The sequence below is a fragment of the Diabrotica virgifera genome, chromosome 7, assembly GCF_917563875.1.
Source record: "Diabrotica virgifera virgifera chromosome 7, PGI_DIABVI_V3a".
Lineage (NCBI taxonomy): Eukaryota > Metazoa > Arthropoda > Insecta > Coleoptera > Chrysomelidae > Diabrotica > Diabrotica virgifera.
Window position 1 is genome coordinate 6,994,101 of NC_065449.1, and position 21,283 is coordinate 7,015,383.

The 21,283-nt window shown below is 32.9% G+C and overlaps 1 protein-coding gene across 3 annotated transcripts in view; it reads right to left on the reverse strand.

The window, feature by feature from the left end:
• Nucleotides 1-10,890: 10,890 nt before the first annotated feature.
• Nucleotides 10,891-21,283, reverse strand: part of LOC114340021 (two pore calcium channel protein 1) — a 47,791-nt gene continuing 37,398 nt past the window's right edge. For all 3 annotated transcript variants that reach the window (XM_028290734.2, XM_028290747.2, XM_028290739.2), the window contains exons 11-13: nucleotides 20,897-21,198; nucleotides 18,209-18,315; nucleotides 10,891-15,760 (exon numbers count right to left, since the gene is read on the reverse strand). In XM_028290734.2, the coding sequence (XP_028146535.1) occupies nucleotides 15,590-15,760; nucleotides 18,209-18,315; nucleotides 20,897-21,198 (580 nt within the window). In that variant the 3' untranslated portion in view covers nucleotides 10,891-15,589. The remainder of the gene's footprint in view (nucleotides 15,761-18,208; nucleotides 18,316-20,896; nucleotides 21,199-21,283) is intronic.

Sequence of the window (21,283 nt, forward strand, 5' to 3'; positions counted from 1 at the left end):
AAAATTGCGAGGGGAAAAGCTTCGGTTCCTGGACTATCTGCCCGTTTGATGAACATCTACACACAACATTCAATGTTACTTTATTAATTACAAACTTTACTGTCATTATTCTATCATGATCATGACATAGCATCATGACCATAATGGAATATTGATCAAACAACATACGATATGTTTATGATGGTGTCTTAATTTGTGACAACGTAGTCGATTTTCAACAACTTCTCCACTATAATCGGAGAATACAGTAAGCGAATGGGATTAGAGATTAATACCAAAAAGACCAAATTGATGTATTCATGATCATCTCCAGAAACTTACAGTCGGAAAAATGAAAGAATAGGGCTTTTCATTCACAGTCATTTGCTTCGAGCTTATGTCATGTGTCACATAATATTAATATATCTACGTTATACGTTATATGCCAATGATACAAACCAAAGACGTATGACGTAGGTATATTAATATTATGTGACACATGACAGAAGCTTGAAACAAATGACAATCGATGAAAAGCCCATGAACGATCACATAAATCACTTATTTTGTATTTGCTGTCTTTTTCTATAAATAACAAACGTTTGTTATAGAAAAAGATAGCAAATACAAAATAAGTGATTGATGTTATCATTCATGGGTATTCTTTCATTTTTCCGACTGTAGATGTACTTGAAAACTCCAGCATAACACTGACTGCGTTCACCAGATGCAAACACTTTCACAAATGTTTGCGCCTTGATTCTAAACTTGTTGACAGCGAGCTGAACGGTGGTTGTTTAGGTTAAAATTTGACATTTTGCTTGCTTGGTTTGAACGCAACCTAAAATAAATTTTCTCAATAGGGCTTTTCATCGATTGTCATTTGTTTCGAGCTTCTGTCAAATGTTGTATAATCTGTGTATAACATTAATATACACGGATTATACGACATATGACAGAAGCTCGAAACAAATGACTGTGAATGAAAAGCCCTATAAATACGTTTTTGAATTTATTTTTTTTTTTATTAAAGGAAAAAGGAAAATTTATTTAATAGATAATAACGTAGCGGAATGTCTTCAGTAGCCTTTATTTAATATATAAAACCCTTATCAATATATTCTACAATATTATACAATTTAAATTCCCGCCATATTTTTTCAATATTCAACACGTTTGCAAAGTTTAACTTAAATATTTTATGGTTGCAAAAATGGCGACCGCTTTCCAAACATGTTTGACGTTAGCAAGTCGTTCAGAACCATAAAGCGCAAACTGATTGCCAACGTTTGCATCTGATGAACGCGCCCAATACCAAGTCCATTGAAAGAGTAAGCAAATTTAAATACCTGGGAACATGACTTTTTAACATCGGGGCATCGGACAGGGAAGTAAAATGTCGCATTGAGCAAGCTCGACAAGCTTTCGTAAAATTCAGGAAGGTATTGACCTGTTCAGAGTTCGATCTTCAACTGAGACTAAGGTTTACTAAGTGCTACGTATGGTCGGTGCTGCTATATGGCGTAGAGGGCTTGACACTCAAAACGAGGGACATAAACGGATTAGAAGCCTTCGAAATGTGGCTTTATCGTCGTATCCTAACGATACAATGGACGGCGAAAGTCACAAATGTAGATGTCCTTAAGAGAATCAACCAATAACGCCAACTTTTTGAAACCGTCAAAAAAAGAAAAACGGCGTATCTGGACCACATGTGAAACGAAAAATACCAGTTCCATCAACTTATAATCGAGGGTAAAATTGAAGGCAAGACATGGATAGAACGAAAGAAAATGTCCTGGCTCCGAAACATAAGGCAATGGACAGGGATTAACGACACACACTCTCTGATACACACAGAGAGTTAATGGAAAATGTTATCGCTAACATCCATAAGGAGATCAGGACGAATCTGTAAAAAAACGTGTATTTTTGGATGTGAGAGGTGGTATTCGGATTTTTGCAGATAAAGTTAGGTGACACCTTCAGCAATAATAATTGACTTATGCTCCTTCTCAAATATGCCCGGAACATTAATAAAAAAATTAAAATATTTAAAAATTTCGAAAAACATCGATTTGTTTCTGCTTTCTTTGCTTATAACTTTAAAACGGCTCGTTTTGGAACAAAGTCGTAAAGAAATAAAATAAAGATAATTGAATTTTGTATGATATACGACTGGTCAAAAATGTCTTAAGGTATTACCTTTTCTGCAATATAGCAATAAATACAAAATAAGGGGGCCGAATACGCCTGTTGTTATTCAATGTTTCTTAACCACTTTGGTGGCACTTAGAACCTTAGTAATTCGCTTAGAAATTTCTTAGAAAATTTGACTAAGTCACAGACTTACTCACAATCATTTAATAATACTTTGACGATCGGTTTCGATCTCTACGCTATTGAGATCATCTTCAGGTCGGCGTTACAAGTAGTTAAATGATGCCGTTACAAGGGATGCATTGCAAGTTCATCGATAACATGTTTAAACGTCCAAATTATGCTAATAGAATAGCTAGGTGAGGGACAGGGCAAGTGGTTTGCTTCGTGGGTCAAAACATAGTGAAATTTGAATGGATCCTGAAGGAAGATGTGTGTTGAGAAACAGAGAATGTTGTGTTAGTAATGAGAAAGACAACGTTCGAGTGGGAATGTTATTAATGTAGCTAAGTACGAAAAAGATTCATTGGAGACACTTGTACTAATGTGATGATCTTTGCTCGTAGATGTTTTGAGATATGGGCAGAGGTCAAAGTTAGGAAAATGACAAATAGGAAAAAAAAAACCCTTCCTCATACAATAGCTCAAACAAAACCCCTTCCTTTTCAGATCACCTTTAATTTTTACAGTTTTTCAACCAATATTATTTTGACAATCTTTTTTATCTAATTAGTTTTCTTATAATCCTCTACATTTCATAGATTTCAAAGTGTCAGGCACCTACAATTATATTATATATGACATCCCTTAGTCCTTTGACTGGGAACAATACATACTTAAAAAATTTTTTTTTCTATTTGTCATTTTCCTAACTTTGACCTCTGCCCATATCTCAAAACATCTACGAGCAAAGACCATCACATTAGTACAAGTGTCTACAATGAAGCTTTTTCGTACTTAGCTACATTAATAACATTCCCACTCGAACGTTGTCTTTCTCATTACTAACACAACATTCTCTGTTTCTCAACACACATCTTCCTTCAGGATCAATTCAAATTTCACTATGTTTTGACCTACGAAGCATGTCCGCTTGCCCTGTCCCTCACCTAGCTATCCTATTAGCATAAGTTGGACGTTTAAACATGTTATCGATGAACTTGCAACGCATCCCTTGTAACGGCATCATTTAACTACTTGTAACGCCGACCTGAAGATGATCTGAATAGTGTAGAGATCGAAACCGGTCGTCAAAGTATTATTAAATGATTGTGAGTAAGTCTGTGTTTCTTTACTTCATTTAATATGGACTCACATATGCAACCCATTCAATACATAAAAAAACTTGGGTAAGTCCATCTAAATAAAGGAGCCCTTAGCATCCCCTCCTGGACACAGCACTAATTTGTTTATAAGCCAAAAAATTGTTTATAACTTTAAAACATTGCTGAGGCTGCTTAAATAATCCGAGTTCAATTCTGTAAAGTGCATTAGATAGGTGGAGTGCTTCTTTATATGTCAAAAAATTGACAAATCTTTGTATGTTCTAGTTTTTGTTGTGCAAGATTTTAAAAAAATTTTAATCTTTTTAAAAGTTTAGATTGCAAAATTATTATGCAAAATCTAGTAAGTAAATTTTAATGAAATTTGGTGGACGGTTTTAGCACATTACAAAAATTTTCTAAGCGAATTATTACAGCGAATTATAAGCGAATTATAAACAGGCTTGTTTTGCCCCCTTATTTTATATTTATTGCTATTTTGCAGCAAGGGTGTTAAATTAAGACATGTTTAATCAATCGTATCTGATAGAAAATTAAATTATCTTTGTTTTATTCCTATACGACTTTGTTCCAAAATGAATCGTTTTAAAGTTATAAGCAAAGAAAATAGAAAAAAAAACGAAATTTTTTGAAATTGTTAAATATTTTATTTTTTTTATTAATGTTCGGGGCATATTTGAGAAGGAGCATAAGTCAATTATTATTAACGAAGTTATCACCTAACTTTATCCGCAAAAATCCGAATGCCACCTCTCACATCCACCTAAAAACAGATCCTTCCTGGTACATAGTGGATTTGCATCTGAAGAAGAAGGAAGACCATGACAGCATCATGACTTGCAAGTCCATCCAGGTTACAGGATAGGTTAGGCTACTTAGCTTTGAGGGGTAATGATTTGGGGATGTTAAAAATAAGACAAAAAAAAACTATAAAAGCTGTATTAACATGTTAAATAAAATATAAATTGATGTAAAAAATGTAAACGTTAAATAAATATAGTTAATAAATTAGATTCTGTGACAATAGGTTAAGACAATTCGTTAAATCGTCATATCTTTTTACTGCATTGTTTTTGTTTTCCAAGAATTGTCGTAACTTATTGTTACTTGTATATAGAGCTATTTCTATGACATCTATCTTTGAAATATTTCATAAAAAAAGTCAAAATCAAATTGCATTGTAAGTGAAGTATAAAACGAATAGTAGATGACTAAAGGAAGCCAAAGGAAGACCAAGATTAGGATAGTTAAAGACTGCATATATTAAGGTATCTGCACTATCCAATACCACTTCTACAATTTATTAAGTTGTAGGGGCATAAATATAAGAACTGACACATATCGAGACGTAACTCTGGTACCCCTTAAAATTGCTAAGCTTTGGTACTACATCGTTAACAATACAGTCAAAACGAGCCTTAATTGATGATAGTTCATTGTAAACGAACAATAGATGTATATAAAGTATTGCCTTTGGTATACAGTGAAGTATACACTATTTTAGCACTAGTTAAGGGTTTTAGTACTGCAATGACAAAATAGCCACTAAAGAGTGTATTTATTAGATGAAAGAGCACTGAAAATGAGTAACATTTATACATAAAGTCATTCTTTGAAGACGCAAAGTGACAGAACTCTGGTACCACTCAAAAATTGCGGAGTTTCGGTACTACATCAGTTATATCACAGTCAACACGAACTCTTATTTCTGAAAGTGCATTGGAAACGAAAAATGGAACCGAAAATGAATAACACATAATATAAAGTCATTTTTTGAAGACCAAAAAAGTACCAAACTCTGGTACTTTTCAAAAATTGAGGAGTTTTGGTACTACAGCACTTACAGCACTGTCAAAACGAACCTTAATTCATGGAAGCCATGTATATAAAGTACTGCCTTTGGTACAGTGAAGTATGACACTGTTTTAGTACTTACGTTAAGGGTTGTAGTACCCCAATACCAAAATAGCCACTAAACCCTGCATTTATATAGGGTGTCCCAAAAGTAGTGGAACGGTCGAATATTTCGCGAACTAAACATCGGATCGAAAAACTGAAAAATACGTGTTCAATCATTTTCAAAAATCTATCCAATGACACCAAACACCAACCCCCACTACACCCCCTGGAGGTGGGGTGGGGGTTAACTTTAAAATCTCAAATGGAAACCCCTAGTTTTTCTTGCAGATTTGGATTCGTTACGTAAAAGTAAGCAACTTTTATTCAAGACATTTTTTCGAACTGTGGATAGATGGCGCTATAATTGGGAAAAACGATTTATCCTGATACCATAGGTAAATTATAGAAACGGTCTAATATCTCGAGCAATACACTTCCAAATGAGAAACCAAAAAATAGGTTTTTAATATTTTTCGAAAACCTATCGATAAACACCAAAAATGACCCTCCAACCCACCCCCTGGAGACGGGGTGGGGAGTAAATTTAAAATCTTAAATAGCAACCCCCACTTTTCATTGCAGATTCGAATTCGTCGTGAAAAATTAAGCAACATTTATTCGAAACATTTTTTTAAATTGCTGATAGATGGCGCTAATAATTCGTTATTTTCCAATTAAAGCGCCATCTATCAACAATTCTAAAAAATGTTTCAAATAAATGTTGCTTAATTTTTCATGACGAATGTGAATCTGTAATAAAAAGTGGGGGTTGCTATTTAAGATTTTAAAATTACCCCCCACACCACCTCCAGGGGGTGGGTTGGAGGGTCATGTTTGGTGTTATTCGATAGGTTTTCGAAAAGTATTAAAAACCTTTTTTTTTTGGTTTCTCATTTGGAAGTGTATTTCTCGAGATATTAGACCGTTTCTATAATTTACCTATGGTATCAGGATAAATGGCTTTTCTCAATTATAGCGCCATCTATACACAGTTCGAAAAGATGTCTTGAATAAAAGTTGCTTACTTTTACGTAACGAATCCAAATCTGCAAGAAAAACTAGGGGTTTCCATTTGAGATTTTAAAGTTACCCTCCACCCCACCTCCAGGGGGTGTAGTGGGGGTTGGTGTTTGGTGTCATTTGATAGATTTTTGAAAATGATTGAACACATATTTTTCAGTTTTTCGATCCGATGTTTAGTTCACGAAATATTCGACTGTTCCACTGCTTTTGGGACACCCTGTATATGAAAGGGCAGTGAAAATGAATAATATTTATATATAAAGTCTTTCTTTGAAACACAAAGAGGCAGAAGTCTGGTACTTCTCAAAAATTGCGAAGGGTTGGTGCTATATCACTTACATCACAGTGAAAAAGAGTTTTTAGTTATGACAGTGCATTCGTAAAGAAAAATACCTATATACATATAAAGTAGGTACTGCCTTTAATACATAGTGAAGAATGGTACTGATTTAGCTCTTTTAGCATTTTTATGTGCGTTTAAAATGCGCCTTAGTTCTAGTTACATAAGGTATATGACAATGTTGTCATGTTTATGTCTAAACAAATCTTTATACATGGAAGCACATTGAAGATGTAAAAAATAGCTCTATATTTAGTCACGTTCATACAAAAAAAGCCGTTTAAAATTATATTGTAATACTGAAAACATTGCATGATATTCAATAAAATCTAGCTCGTCTGTTATAAGGTTTAGACTTAAGACTAGTTCGCTACTATTACATATTCCAATTAAAATATCACAACATTTAGTACTTACTATAAAAATAAATCACTATGGGGTATTCAGCTACGTTTAAAAATATCTTTTTGGTGAACATTCAGACTGACTTAGATGCGCCTATAGGATTTGGCCAGTGTTGTAACAATATAAAGCGCGTAAAAACATATAAGTTACTAGTTAAATAGAGTAAATCTTTATAATGCCCACAAATAATAGACTACTTTCAGTAGTCTAAATGATAGGAAGCACTATTAAGACTGTAACAACTTCCCCCATTCTTTCGGACATAGTTAATGACTAATATAGTTAGTGTCTTTGCCGTCAAAAAGGGATTAAAAAATAAATGTATAAAGTGTTAGCCAAAAGACCCCTCCCCCCTCGTATCTTTTGAACGGTTATACTTATAATAGTGAAATTTCATCATCATCAATGGTGTTACAGCCCTATAAAAGTGCCTCGACCTTCCCACGTCTATTAAGCCAGTCAGTACTATCCATTGCCAACTGTTGCCAGTTTGCTGCGCCTATTTTTCTACCATCCTTCCATCTGAGTTTTAGCCTACCCCTATTTCTACTTCCCACAGGTTGTGACATAAGGATTCTTCTAGGAGGGTTGTTATGCTGTGATCTTGCTAGATGTCGTGCCCATCTTAGTCTTCCTATTTTTATAAGAGATACTACGTCTTTACCACCAAATATATGTTTACATCTGTGGTATATCTCGTACTTGTACCTCCTCCATCAAACACCATTTTCACCGATGCCACCGAATATTCCTCTCAGGATCATTCGCTCAAATATAAACAGAAGGTTTTCGTCTGTCTTGGAGATGGTCCATGTCTCCGATCCATGTGTCAACACTGGTTGTATAAGGGTTTTGTATATGGTTATTTTTTGTTTTTTGGCTTAAGTTTCTGCTTCTCATAATATGTCTACTCAGTCTAAAATAGTATTTGTTTTGCTAGGATTATTCTTCGCTTGATTTCTTCGATCATGACGTTTTCCTTGGTGATCAGGGAGCCCAAGTATGTGAATTTGTCCATCACTTCAAAGATAGAGTTATCAACCGTGAATTGGTGATTAATGTTTCTGGCTCTATTGTTGGGTGTTGATGCCATCATCTTAGTTTTCTCCTCGTTTACTTTCAGGCCCATATTTTTCGAGGCGTTTGAGAAGGTGGTATACATTTCTTCTAGTTTGCGTGTTGTGCGGGCCACTAGGTCCACGTCATCTGCATATGCCAAAATTTGGGATGATTTATTAAAAAAAATATTTCCTCTGTTAAAAAAAATCCACAAGGAAAAGAAAATTTTTTTCCTGTAGTTGGCTGTATACCATCAATCACAAAAATTGAAAAAAATCCTTTGTAAAAGGTATAAAAATTTATTAAAATCCCTTTAAAGGGCTACATCACAACAAAACGTTTTCGATTTTATAAAACAATCATCATCAGTGTTAGATTGGATGCTAGCTGAGCCACCAAAGAAAAATATTCGGCTAAAATCCCTTTAAATATAACATGGATGCATTAAAGGTGCATACTTAAATAAAATGCCTTATGATGGATACATGGCAACAAGGAAAATGCCCTTAGGTAATGTATTGAATTTCCCAACACGTGGGATACAAATTGAGTTGTTTACATTCCAATGACTTAATGACAACTGAGCCATTAAGTCATTGGAATGTAAACACACTGATGATGATTTTTTCATAAAATCGAAAACGTTTAGTTGTGATATAGCCCTTTAAAGGGATTTTAATAAAATTTTATACCTTTTACAAAGGATTTTGTTCCAATTTCCTCTGTTGTCTATTCAGGTATCCCTGACCGCTTTTTCCAGAGCTATGTTGAATAGGAGACGCGCCAGCGCATCTCCCTGTCGCAGCCCAACATGTCAAATTTGGAGGGAGGAAATAAATGGACGTAGGCTTCTCAAATAGTCATAACAGGTAACGTAATAGTGACAGATGACGTTACAGAGCCACTATGACCGATAATTTTAAATTTGACCTTATTGACGGTGATATCTCGTTTGACAGGTATTGAAAATACCTATTTGATCATACTAAAATTGTAGTTTCGAATTTAATTAATAAAGATTCAAACGTCCGCTTATGGTTATTTGTCAAAAAAGTTTACGTTGACGTAAAAACAACTAGAGAATTGAAAAACGTCAACTTTTTTGACGTATAACCATAGTTGCGCAACCCAAACCAAAATTGTTCGCAAATTTTTTGTGCGCGTTATCCTACTTTGCATCTAAGGCTGGTAATACACTACTAATGTGCCCGTGTTGGTCCTACACATTATAAAATCCTAATAAGGTGAAAATCATTCTCTAAAAAAGATCTAAAAGAAAATTGTTTAACATATTTGCTACTGCTTCAAAAGATACCATTATAGTCCTAATTAACACATTCGTGGACACGTCTTCATATTATGCAGACAGTAATTTCCCTTTGTAAGTGTCTGCATTTGCAGTCGTTTCCGAGATAAGAAATCTGTGGATCTTCCGTTGTGACAATAAAGTATCTACAATACGAGGGCGACGTAGAAACTTCTCGGTCTAATTCATAGATGGCGCCACTACTTGTTTATGTGAACATCTACCTCGTGAACAACCTTGTGAACAAACAAAAAATTCAAAACAAAAAAGGGGAATACGACCAATATCTTTTAGAATAGCTGTAGAGACAAATATTTTACAAAAAGGGCAAGGTATATAAAATAACATTCGGATTTTATCATGACAATGCACCCACACAAGAAGAATTTTGTTAATGAAAAAATTGAATGATTTTATATGAATATGAATTAGGATCCGTCTAAATTATTTCACCTCAGTCCAAGACTTTCTCTGACCTCTTATCTCGTCCATGATTGATCTTCTCCAAGTTTGTACTGGCCGACCTCGTTATTTTTTCTTGGGGATTCCGCTCTAGAGCAGTCTATGCAATACTGGAGTTACTTTTGGTAGTGCGTGGCCGATCCGACCCCGCTTTCTGGACTCAATTTCATTTTTTACACTCTTTTGTTCAGTTAGATGTAGCAGATCTTCGTTTTTGCTGATGTTAGGCAAGAAAATATGAACAATTATTCGAAGGCATTTGTTAACAAAGACCTGCAGTTTGTTTGTGTCACTTTCCAGGTTTCACATCCTAGGCTATTGATTATGTATTGTTCCGGAAACGCGTATTTAAAATCTAAATTAAATATTAGCGCGCCATACATTGAAATTGTCGATTCGTTGTTCCATTTTTATTGGCCTGACGGGCGAGAAATTGTCCTCGTCTCGTCAACTCACTAAAAAATGTATCGCCAGTACCCTGACTCAATTAGAGTTGTACACATATTATGTGTGGTTAAAAATTTGTAGACCATACGTAAAAATTGTATTTTGTTGTTTTGAATAAGTGTTTTTAATCATTTATTGTTTCTTAACTCCTTTATTTTATACAGGAGTAAATACAAAATTTCACCTAACTGTTCAGTTTGTAGTAGACTATATTGGAGTCTACTTATTGTATTTGTGATTTTATTACCGCCAAATTCAGCGAAGAACTAACAGATTTGTGGTGTTTGGGCTAAGTTTGAGCCGTGGCCGTTCGAGACCAGCAGATTACTTCGACCAGCAGAAGTTCCTTGACTTGAAACCAGCCACCGTGAAGTGCAATAATGGGACTATGGTAGCTATACAAAACTTTTTGAGTAAACATTTTCAAATAAATTTACATTCATAGACATTTTGAATTTTGACTCCATATTCAGTACACGTTTAGATTGGTTCTTTTTTTAATTTAATTATTGTTTTATTTTGTAACCTTTTTTTTATCTAGGATAATTAAACCTTTACTTTCTCAACTCGCTTTATTAATTTAATCTTAGTTAAAGGATTAGATATAACCTTTTACCACCTCTTTATGGGGTGTGATTTTTGAACCAAAGCGTTGGTAACTAACATACAGTCCACAGAGGTCAGTGGGACCTTATTTAGTCATTAACAAATTGGGAATTTAACCCCCAGTTTGTCCATGTATTTTAGAAAGGAACTACAGCGTTAACAGGGTTTTATTGTTTCATATAGTCAATGGACCTCTATATTTGAAAAAACATCGGAGTGCTACCATTTAAATGGGTGCGTTTTTGAGAAAGGGGTGAATTAGTCCCTAGGCACAGGGCGAATTAGGGTGAGTTCTATGCGCATTTAGTGCAAACACGTCTATAGGAAAATTGTTCCAGGTTAAATTTACTATCAAAATATCACATTTTGAAGTAAAAACATGTTTTTTTACAAAAATATATCCAATAGAAAAGCAAGAAAAAAATATGAAAGATAGCAATTTTGTTTTTTGCTCCATAACTTTTTTTCACGGGGATATAGGTATGGGCATTGCTTCACAGAAAAAACTTCCATCCTTCCTCTTTAAAATGGCGTTTGGTAGAAGTCCCTGTGATTTACAATTTCCAAAATATGATTTTTAAAACTTCGCCACTCACAGCGATTTTGGGATATTTTCCTTGTTACTTCGGAAACATTGTTCTGTAGCTTTTTTCTACGCATTTCTAGGTATACGCAATGTACATTTAGTAATAATGGTACATTTAGTAGAAAGAGAAGTCAATTAACTTTAAAATGTTCTATCGTAGAAGGCCGTATGGCTATATTTAATCAAGATACGGTTTTTCAAAATTGTATACTTTTAATGATTTTTGTTATATTTTACGATTATTTTTAAATTTCTCATTATAACTTTTTTATTGTATATTTGGGTATTATACATTGTGTAATAAAAAGGAAAGCTCATTTTCTTTACTTTAAAATGGTGTACTGTAAAAAAATTCTAGGACTATTTTTAAACAAGATATGCTTTTTCAAAGTGTGACATATACACATGCAATAGTTGGAACCATATGGAAAACTTTTTTAGTATTAATTTTATGAAGAAAAGTTATTCTTTACAAAATGCTCTGCCTAGTGTGAAACTTAAAATGCAATCATCAGATATAAAATTTTATTAATAGTGTACGAGGAATGCTAAAAAATATGAATTTGCTCAGGAGTAAAGTACCTTTATATTTCACAATATCAAAAGGTGTTAAGAAAAATTATTTGGAATTAAAAATTATATTATAATATGCAATTATATTCTTCTACTTGAGAAAAAAAATAAAAAATTTTAAATTTTTTTCAAATTACGGATACTCTTGGATATCCTACGGATATCTTGTTTAAAAATAGTCCGAGATTTTTTTGGAATACACCAATTTAAAGTAATGAAAATATGCTGCTGTATATCCCTAAATGTACAAGAAAAAAGGTTATAATGAGAAATTTAAAAAATAATCATAAAAAATATCAAAAATCATTAAAAGTACAAAACTTTGAAAAAGCAGAACTTGCTTCAACATAGTCAAGCAACCTTATACAATAGACCATTTTAAAGGTAATTGACTCCTCTTTCTAATAAATGCACCACTGCATATACCTAGATATGCGTAAAAAAAGTTACAGAACAATGTTTGCGAAATAATGGAGAAAATGGCCCAAAAATGCTGCGAGCGGCGAATTTTTAAAATCCTATTTCGGAAAATATAAATCCTAGAGACTTCTACTAAACGTCATTTTAAAAAGAAAGAATGTAAGTTATTTTTTGCTGAAGCAATGTCTATACCTATATCCCTGTGGTAAAAAGTTATGGGGCAAAAAACAAAATTGCTTTCTTTCGTGTTGTTTTTTTTTTGCTTTTCTTTTGAATATATTTTTGTAAATAAAAATATTTCTGACTTTAAAATGTAATATTTCGATAGTAAATTTAACCTGGAACAATTTTCCTGTAGACGTTTTTGTACCAAAAGAGCATAGCACTCACCCTAATGGCAGCTAATCTGGAAAGCTCAACGTAGGTGGCGCTTGTGTAGTTGGAGGTCAAGTCAACTTATGTCAACTCTTCCAATCAATATATTTCTAAGTAAATATTGCATATTATATTTTTGTTTCATGTTGTGATTTGTTTTATGTAATGTTCAAGAAAGGAGATATAGAAGATCTCAACAATTATAGAGGTGTAAATCTACTGAGCACCGTAATTAAGCTAACCACAAAAGTCCTAACCAACAAAATCAATAAACTAACAACTTTATTAGATGAACAACAAGGACTCAGATCCAGAAGATCCTGTGTAGACACCGTATTTGTACTAAGACAAATCAAAGAAAAGGCCATCGAGTACAATAAACCAGCATATCTGTGTTTTATAGACCTGACAAAGGCTTTCGATCGCATCCAAGTCGAAGACGTCTTATACTTACTGTATAGAAGACCAATCAATATTATACAAACCATCGAAACCATCTACTTCCATAATCGAATACAGGCAAAGATAAATGGAAAACTAACACAGTTTAGACCAGTACAAAGCGGAGTCAGACAAGGTGACTCGTTAAGCCCACTGCTCTTGAATATAATAATGGACGAAATAATAGAGGCAGTACGTAAAGGTCATGGTTACAAAATGGGGAACAAATAAATGAAAATATTATGTTATGCAGACGACGCCGCATTAATCTCCGAGACAGAAGACGATCTCCAAAGATTAACACACATCTTCAATACAACAGCCACGAAATACAATATGATAATATCAGCAGAAAAAAAAATGTATGACAACATCTAAATACCCACTACGATGTAAAATTGAAATTGATGGCAAAATAATAAAGCAGGAAGCAAAGCTTAGATATCTGGGAATAGATATAACCAGTTACGGATATGTTGAAGAGGAAGTACGACAACAAAGCTTAAAAGTAAGTAAAGAGGCGGTATCTCTTAATGACACCATCTGGAAGAACAAACACCTAAGACCAGACAGAAAAGCAAGAATCTATAGAGCAGCAATTAGACCTATATTGGCATACACGGCGGAGACATGACCTGACACATCTAAAACGAGACGACTACTAGAAACAATATAGATAAAAATACATTGACGAATATCAGGGAAAAGTCTGTTGGATAGGGAGAGAAGCGAAAACATAAGATCATGCAATGTACAAGATAAATGGATAAGTGACAAAACGGAAACAGGATGGAACGAACACATTAGTAGAATGGCAGAGGATAGGATAGTACGAATAGCACGAGATAAGTCACCAAATCGACGAAGAAGTATTGGCAGACCAAGAAAAAGATGGTGCGATAATTTAAACAATTTAGGAGGCTAATATTGAAGGAGAAACAGGCTTTAAAGCCTACATACAAGAAGGAAGAAGAAGAAGAAGATGTTTGTTTCGCTGTGTGAATTTAATTTGAGAAAATAAAATGATAAAAATAAATTTGAGAAATAAAACATTAAAACGATGATTAACATAGTTTATCTTTCGATAAGGGCTTCCTTTTTTCCAGTAACTCTCGAGTTCCTTTTTCTTAATTTGTTTTTCAACGCACAAACAGTCCAATATTCGTATTTTTCTGCGATAATTTATTATTTATTAAATCGTACACAAAAACACCATATACAAACTTCACGAATTGTCAAAACGTTGACTTACAACTACACTAGCGCCGCCAAGCGGGAGCAACGGCGTACATAGCTGCCATTCACCCATTTCTCAAAAACGCACCCATTTAAATGGTAGCACTCCTCGATTTTTTCAAATTTAGAGGTCCATTGACTATGAGACAATAAAATCCCGTTAACGTTGTAGCTCCTTTTAGCTCTCTTATTTTGAACATAATCAATAGCCTATCCGTAGAGTAGAGCAGACATGACATTTGAGTGAAATATTTAGATCTTTGTCTTCGTAGTATACTGGCCAGACCTTCAAACTAACTACTTCAAACAGGGTTGAGCATCCTGAATGCTTGTTAAGATTTTCGTATCCTCATACGAATATCGTCTTCTACACCAACGCTTTCTGTTATGACACTTCCAAGATACATAAAATTTTCCGCATTTCCAATCTGCATGTTGTTAATAGTAAATAGTATGTTGTTTCTTGCATTTATTCTCACAGATTTGGTTTTACTAATATTGATTTTCAAACCTATTTTAGTGGCTTCAGTGGAAAGTGTTTCCAGTTACTCAGCTACATCTTGGAACCTTTTTTCCTAAGAGGCAGATATCATTGGCGTATTCTAGATCGCTTAGGCGTGTGGTTAACGTCCATTTTATACCTCTTGCGTCGGAGTTTAGTTTGGAGAGAACATAATCTACTGCTCTGTTCAAAAGAAACGGAGAAAGCACGTATCCCTGTCTTACTCCAGTAAATATGTTAAATTTGTCACTGTTGATCCCATTGTATGTCGACTTAAGTGAGACAAAAGTACTTTTTTTGATAAAAACTTAATTGTTCGCCAATAGACCGAGAATTTTCTCATTGCCTCCGTATATATGCTTTATAAATTCCAAATTAGCATTCGAAGAGGACATGTATCTAAAATTACGTTAATACTAATACCGATGTCTTACTTTTCAAAATTAGTATCTTTTGAAATAGCATCAATCACTCTAAAAAATCACAATTAAGCGGAGATAAGCCTGGCGTTCATTTGCGCTTCTTCGATAATCAGATTGATGTCATCCCTTTCGTTCTGTTCCGCTTCTTCTAGCCATTGCTTTATTTCTATGTCGTACATGTGGTGTTGAAGGACCTCTCTTGTTCGTCTTCGTCTACCAATGTACGATACTACACCCTGAAAAAAAGAGAATTGGTTAAATTTTTACAAAGTATGTAAGAGTACCGTAAAGATAGGCAAAATGCCCCCACTCCCAGAATTCAATTTTTTCATTTTTTTTATGTTCTATGTGATTAAAAAATAAGACAGCGCCATTTTAGCCTGCCACCCATTCCCCCCTTTTGATAGGTATGTACATTATCATAAATATATTTATGATTTTTTCCATATTTTTCAGTAAGGTAAGTTTTTACCTCCAAAAACCCGAAACACTGGTTTTATGGGTTATTCTCCATTTCATAGATTATAAAACAGATTAAATCAAGGACTTTTTATACAGGGTGATTGATTAGTAGAATAAAACTCAATAGCTCCGCTATAGTAATAGATAGCAATAAAAGTTAATAACAAAAATTTTAGCCACCTTTGAGCTTCACATTACACAATTAGTTAGAATGTTACAGGGTGTTCGATAACACAGTGGCAGATCAAACTTATGTTTTTTAAATGGAACACCCTATATTTTATTTTATATTCGAAATCCTGTTAACTTCTCCATCACAAAAATATAAAGGTTTGTAATGTTATACAGGGTATTTACAAAGTTATAACCAATTTTATATGAAAATCGTAACAAGTTCAACTCCCTGTATAAATAAAAATAAGCAAAACAACAATGGTTTATTAATGCCATATTTTTTAACGTATTGTCAAAATTTTCAAGAATGGTCGATATTGCTAATTTTCTTTATATCAAATACAGGGTGAGTCAAAACGCAAGTACATTATTTTCTCAGTAATTTTAAATGGAACACCCTATATTTTATATCACTATTGAAAAGTACCATTACCGTCCTTTAATTTTTAGATAACATTCCCTATGTCTAAATTTATTAGTTTTAGAGATATTTTCATTTTTCAATGGACCAGTAGCGTGGCCACCCAAATCACCAGAATTTAATAAACTGGACTGATTTTTTTGGGGTTACGTTAATAATGAGGTTTATAAAATACCTTCAACAACAAGGGATGAGATGAAAAATAGAATACAAAGTGTATTTCGATGTGTTAATTTACAAATGCTCCGTAGAGTAAGTAGCTCATTCAATGATCGTTTTTAGGCGTACATAAATGTGTTGGGAGACAATTTTGAACCCCTTATGTAATTAAATATTAAAAATATTTTATTAAAAGTAGCTTCTAATTTTCTCAAACATGTTTTTTTGCAAAATGTATTACTGATAAATTATGTTTCGTTCTTTATTTGTTACATTGTTACATTTACATACAAAAGTAGTGTTTAATTGTCTTCACAAAATATTGTATTTTGTGTTTGTGTGTTTTTTTTGTAAAATTTATTACTAATTTTCTTTGTTTATTTGTTGCATTTACATAAAAAGATAGTTTTTAATTGTTTGAAAAATGTTGCATGTTGTGGTTGTGTTTTTCTTTGTAAAATGTATTACTAATAAATTATTTTTATTTGTTTATTTGCTACAGTGTTACATTGATTACCGGAATGATAATCGGTAATCTTCAATTGTCAATTCAGTCATGGCTTACTTAAAATTTAGATAAATTTAAACACCTAAAATAATTTGCTCTGAAAAATGAAAAAATCTCGAAAACTAATAAATTTGGGCATAGGAAATGTTATATAAAAATTAAAGTACGCTAATGTTACTTCTCAATAATGATATAAAATACAAGGTGTTCCATTTAACATTACTCAGAAAATAATGTACTTGCGTTTTGACTCACCCTGTATTTAATATAAAGAAAATTAGCAATATCAATAATTCTTAAAAATTTTGACAATAAATAAAAAAATATGGCATTAATAAACCATTGTTGTTTTGCTTATTTTTATTTATACAGGGAGTTGAACTTGTTACGATTTTCATATAAAATTGGTTATAACTTTGTATAACAATACCATGTATATCATAACAAACCTTTATATTTTTGTGATGGAGAAGTTAACAGGATTTCGAATATAAAATAAGATATAGGGTGTTCCTTGCCTTTATGTGCCATCAAATGGCACGTCTCAAAGTATATTCTTGATAAACATGAGATGATGTATTTTCTAGCAATGGAGAAATACTATACAGCCTCACCTTATACGAAAAACCCGGTTTTCAAATATTTTTTTAACTTTTTTTGAAAGAAAGACCAGTTTTCGGGAGTTTTCAGAAATCTCTTATCTATCTGAAGTTAAAGGTTAAAACAAGTTAAGTAAATCCGATAAAAACCCCAGAATAACTATTAAAAAGCACGTTTTTAACATAAACGATGCTTCTTTTTTATATATTTTTTCATATTAATTGGAGACGCATTGATTCAAGTGGTATCGACCTCAAAAAATATTATTAACCCCACAAAAACCCTTAGAAACAATGGACATATGATTTTTTGTGGGCTTTAAAGATGTTTCTTAAAAACACAGTTACAAAAATTACTTACCCCCACAACGAAGTCCGTTTGAAGTGACTCTAGAAGTCTTACTTCTTGAACCTGTGATTGCAGTGAATTCCAGTCCACAATCACTTCTTCGTGCAACATAAGTTCCTCTAAAAAAAGCAGAAATTATTAAGGTATTATTAAAAAATATGTATATATATATATATATATATATATATATATATATATATATATATATATCGATACAAAAATAAGAGCTTAAATCGAATCCTTTTTTGAGATATGATTGATGAGTGAAGTCAATGATTGATTATAATTTAATTTTTATAATCTCATTCTATAATCCATATTATAATATTTACTAGCAGATTTGGGTGCAATATCTGCATGCAACTACGACTTGAAGATAACAAAAGTTTACATCGAATTTAAAAAAAAAATAACGAGCTATATAATACCTTTTCTAGCCGATTCAGGATATAACACATTTCACATTTATCTGTAGCTACTATTTAGCACGCTAATAACACAAAAGAAAATTAGTCCAGAAAGCCACTGCGCATCCGCTAGGAAAAATATTCTAATTCGAATTTTTTGCACAATCTTACTCAAATAGGACCCCTTTTAACTTTGCATGTTGCCAGGACCAAAAGTTGGTCAAAATTTTTTTAAAAGTATTTTTTTTGTTTTCTTCCTAAAATTATTTTTTTTGCATGAAACAAATTTTTTTTAAGTTTTTTGGATCATTCCAAACAGAAAAGGTCTTTAGTGACTTTTCTCTAAAGTTGATAGTTTTTGACATATAAGCGATTAAAAATTGAAAAATTGCGAAATCGGCCATTTTTAACCCTCAAAAACTATGTGAAAAACTGAAAATTTGAATGTTGCCAAGGTAGGCAGATATTCTTTAAACATCAATTGATGAAATCCCGAAGAGTTTTTTGCAATACAATATTCAAAACTCCTTTGTTTTTTAATTGCTAATCAAGCGTGCGCGACACTATTTTCCACCGTTGCATGTGTATGCAGTATGGTGTAAATGAAAGGAATAAATTCGTTATTTCGTAAACCGGCGACTTTAAGGAAAAATCCCGAAACAGGTCGATTTTTATTTTTAAGTTATGATATTGTGACATATATGGTATACTAGTGACGTCATCCATCTGGGCGTGATGACGTAGTCGATGATTTTTTTAAATGAGAATAGGGGTCGTGTGCTAGCTCACTTGAAAGATTCTTCAATTCTCTATTCAGTAATATAAACATTTAGATAATTATTTATACAGGGTGTCCAATAATTTAATTTTTTTTGTCAATTTGCCGAATGATTTAATTTAATAAAAATTTTTTGGACACCCTGTATAAATAATTATGTACATGTTTATATTACTGAATAGAGAATTAAAGAACCTTTCAGATGAGCCAGCACATGACCGGTATTCTCATTTAAAAAAATCATCGATTACGTCATCACGCCCAGACGGATGACGTCACTAGTATACCATATATGTCACAATATCATAACTTAAAAATAAAAATCGACCTGTTTCGGTATTTTTCCTTAAAGTCGCCGGTTTACGAAATAACGAATTTATTCCTTTCATTTTGCACCATACTGCATACACATGCAACGGTGGAAAATAGTGTCGCGCTCGCTTGATTAGCAATTAAAAAACAAAGGAGTTTTGACTATTGTATTGCAAAAAACTCTTCATGATTTCATCAATCGATGTTTAAAGAATATCCATCTACCTTGGCAACATTCAAATTTTTAGTTTTTCACATAGTTTTTGAGGGTTAAAAATGGCCGATTTCGCAATTTTTCATTTTTAATCGCTTATATGTCAAAAACTATCAACTTTAGATAAATGTCACTAAAGACCTTTTCTGTTTGGAATGATCCAAAAAACCTAAAAAAATTTTGTTCCATGCAAAAAAATAATTTTAGGAAAAAACAAAAAAAAAACGTTTAAAAATTTTTGACCAACTTTTGGTCCTGGCAACATGCAAATTTGTTAAAATGGGTCCTTTTTGAGTAAGATTGTGCAAAAAATCCGAATTAGAATATTTTTCCTAGCGGATGTGCAGTGGCTTTCTGGACTAAATGAAATATACAGCATTAAAGATAAAAATGGAGAATTAATAACACAAACAAAATAAATAGTTAAAAGATGAAAACAACACTTTGAAGAACTATTAACGGATATAAACAAAGACGATATTAATGAAAAAACAAAATAACATATTAACAGATGACATAGAAAACTCAATAAACGAGGAAGAGCGAGAAGAAGCAATAAAAATGTTGAAGTATTGAGAAGTCCTGGAGTGGATAGAATAACAGCGAATAGTATAAAATATGGAAAAATGAAGACATCCCGGAAGATTGGAATATGTCACTAATAGAGCCCATCAAAAAGGAGATAGGAGAAAATGTAATAATTACTAAGGATTGACGTCGCTATGTACTTGTAGGAAACACTTATAGATAGAGAGAAATTGTTGCAAAATCAGTGGGAACTTGAATTTAACAGATAAATAAATGTCTATTTTTCAAATTGGACAGACAGTGAGCATATTATAAATCGGCAACGCCATTAAGTTAAGTAATTAATCACAGGAACCGATGCAACAACATATTTTTCAGCGTTGCAAAATGTACTTGTTGTATGTCCATTTGTTACACTTCCAACCTTGTTTACCTAATATTCATTTATTAAGGACACTCACCATCTTTCTTTGAAGTCTGTTGCTTGTACTGGATCCTAAATCTGAACGCTTCCAAAACAGAAGCTACAACTATCGTCAACACAACCATCGTAAACAAATAAAACATCATGAAGTACAATCGCGAAAACTTATTTTTCGATTGAAAAGCATAGGCGTCCATGACGATGAACCAGTTGTTGACCACTGTCAGTTCGAACAAGGTGACGCCTGAAGTCAGGAGGTTCGAGAAGTTGTTTAGATAGTAGTAGCCGATGCCGCTAGATGTCCCGTTGGATTTGTAAAAGTCTTCCACGGTGCTGTTCCTAAAAGGACAAATAAAGTTTATTTCAGTGTTCAAAAATGTGCAAAATATGATAAATATGAAGAAAATCATAATTAAATTGTAAA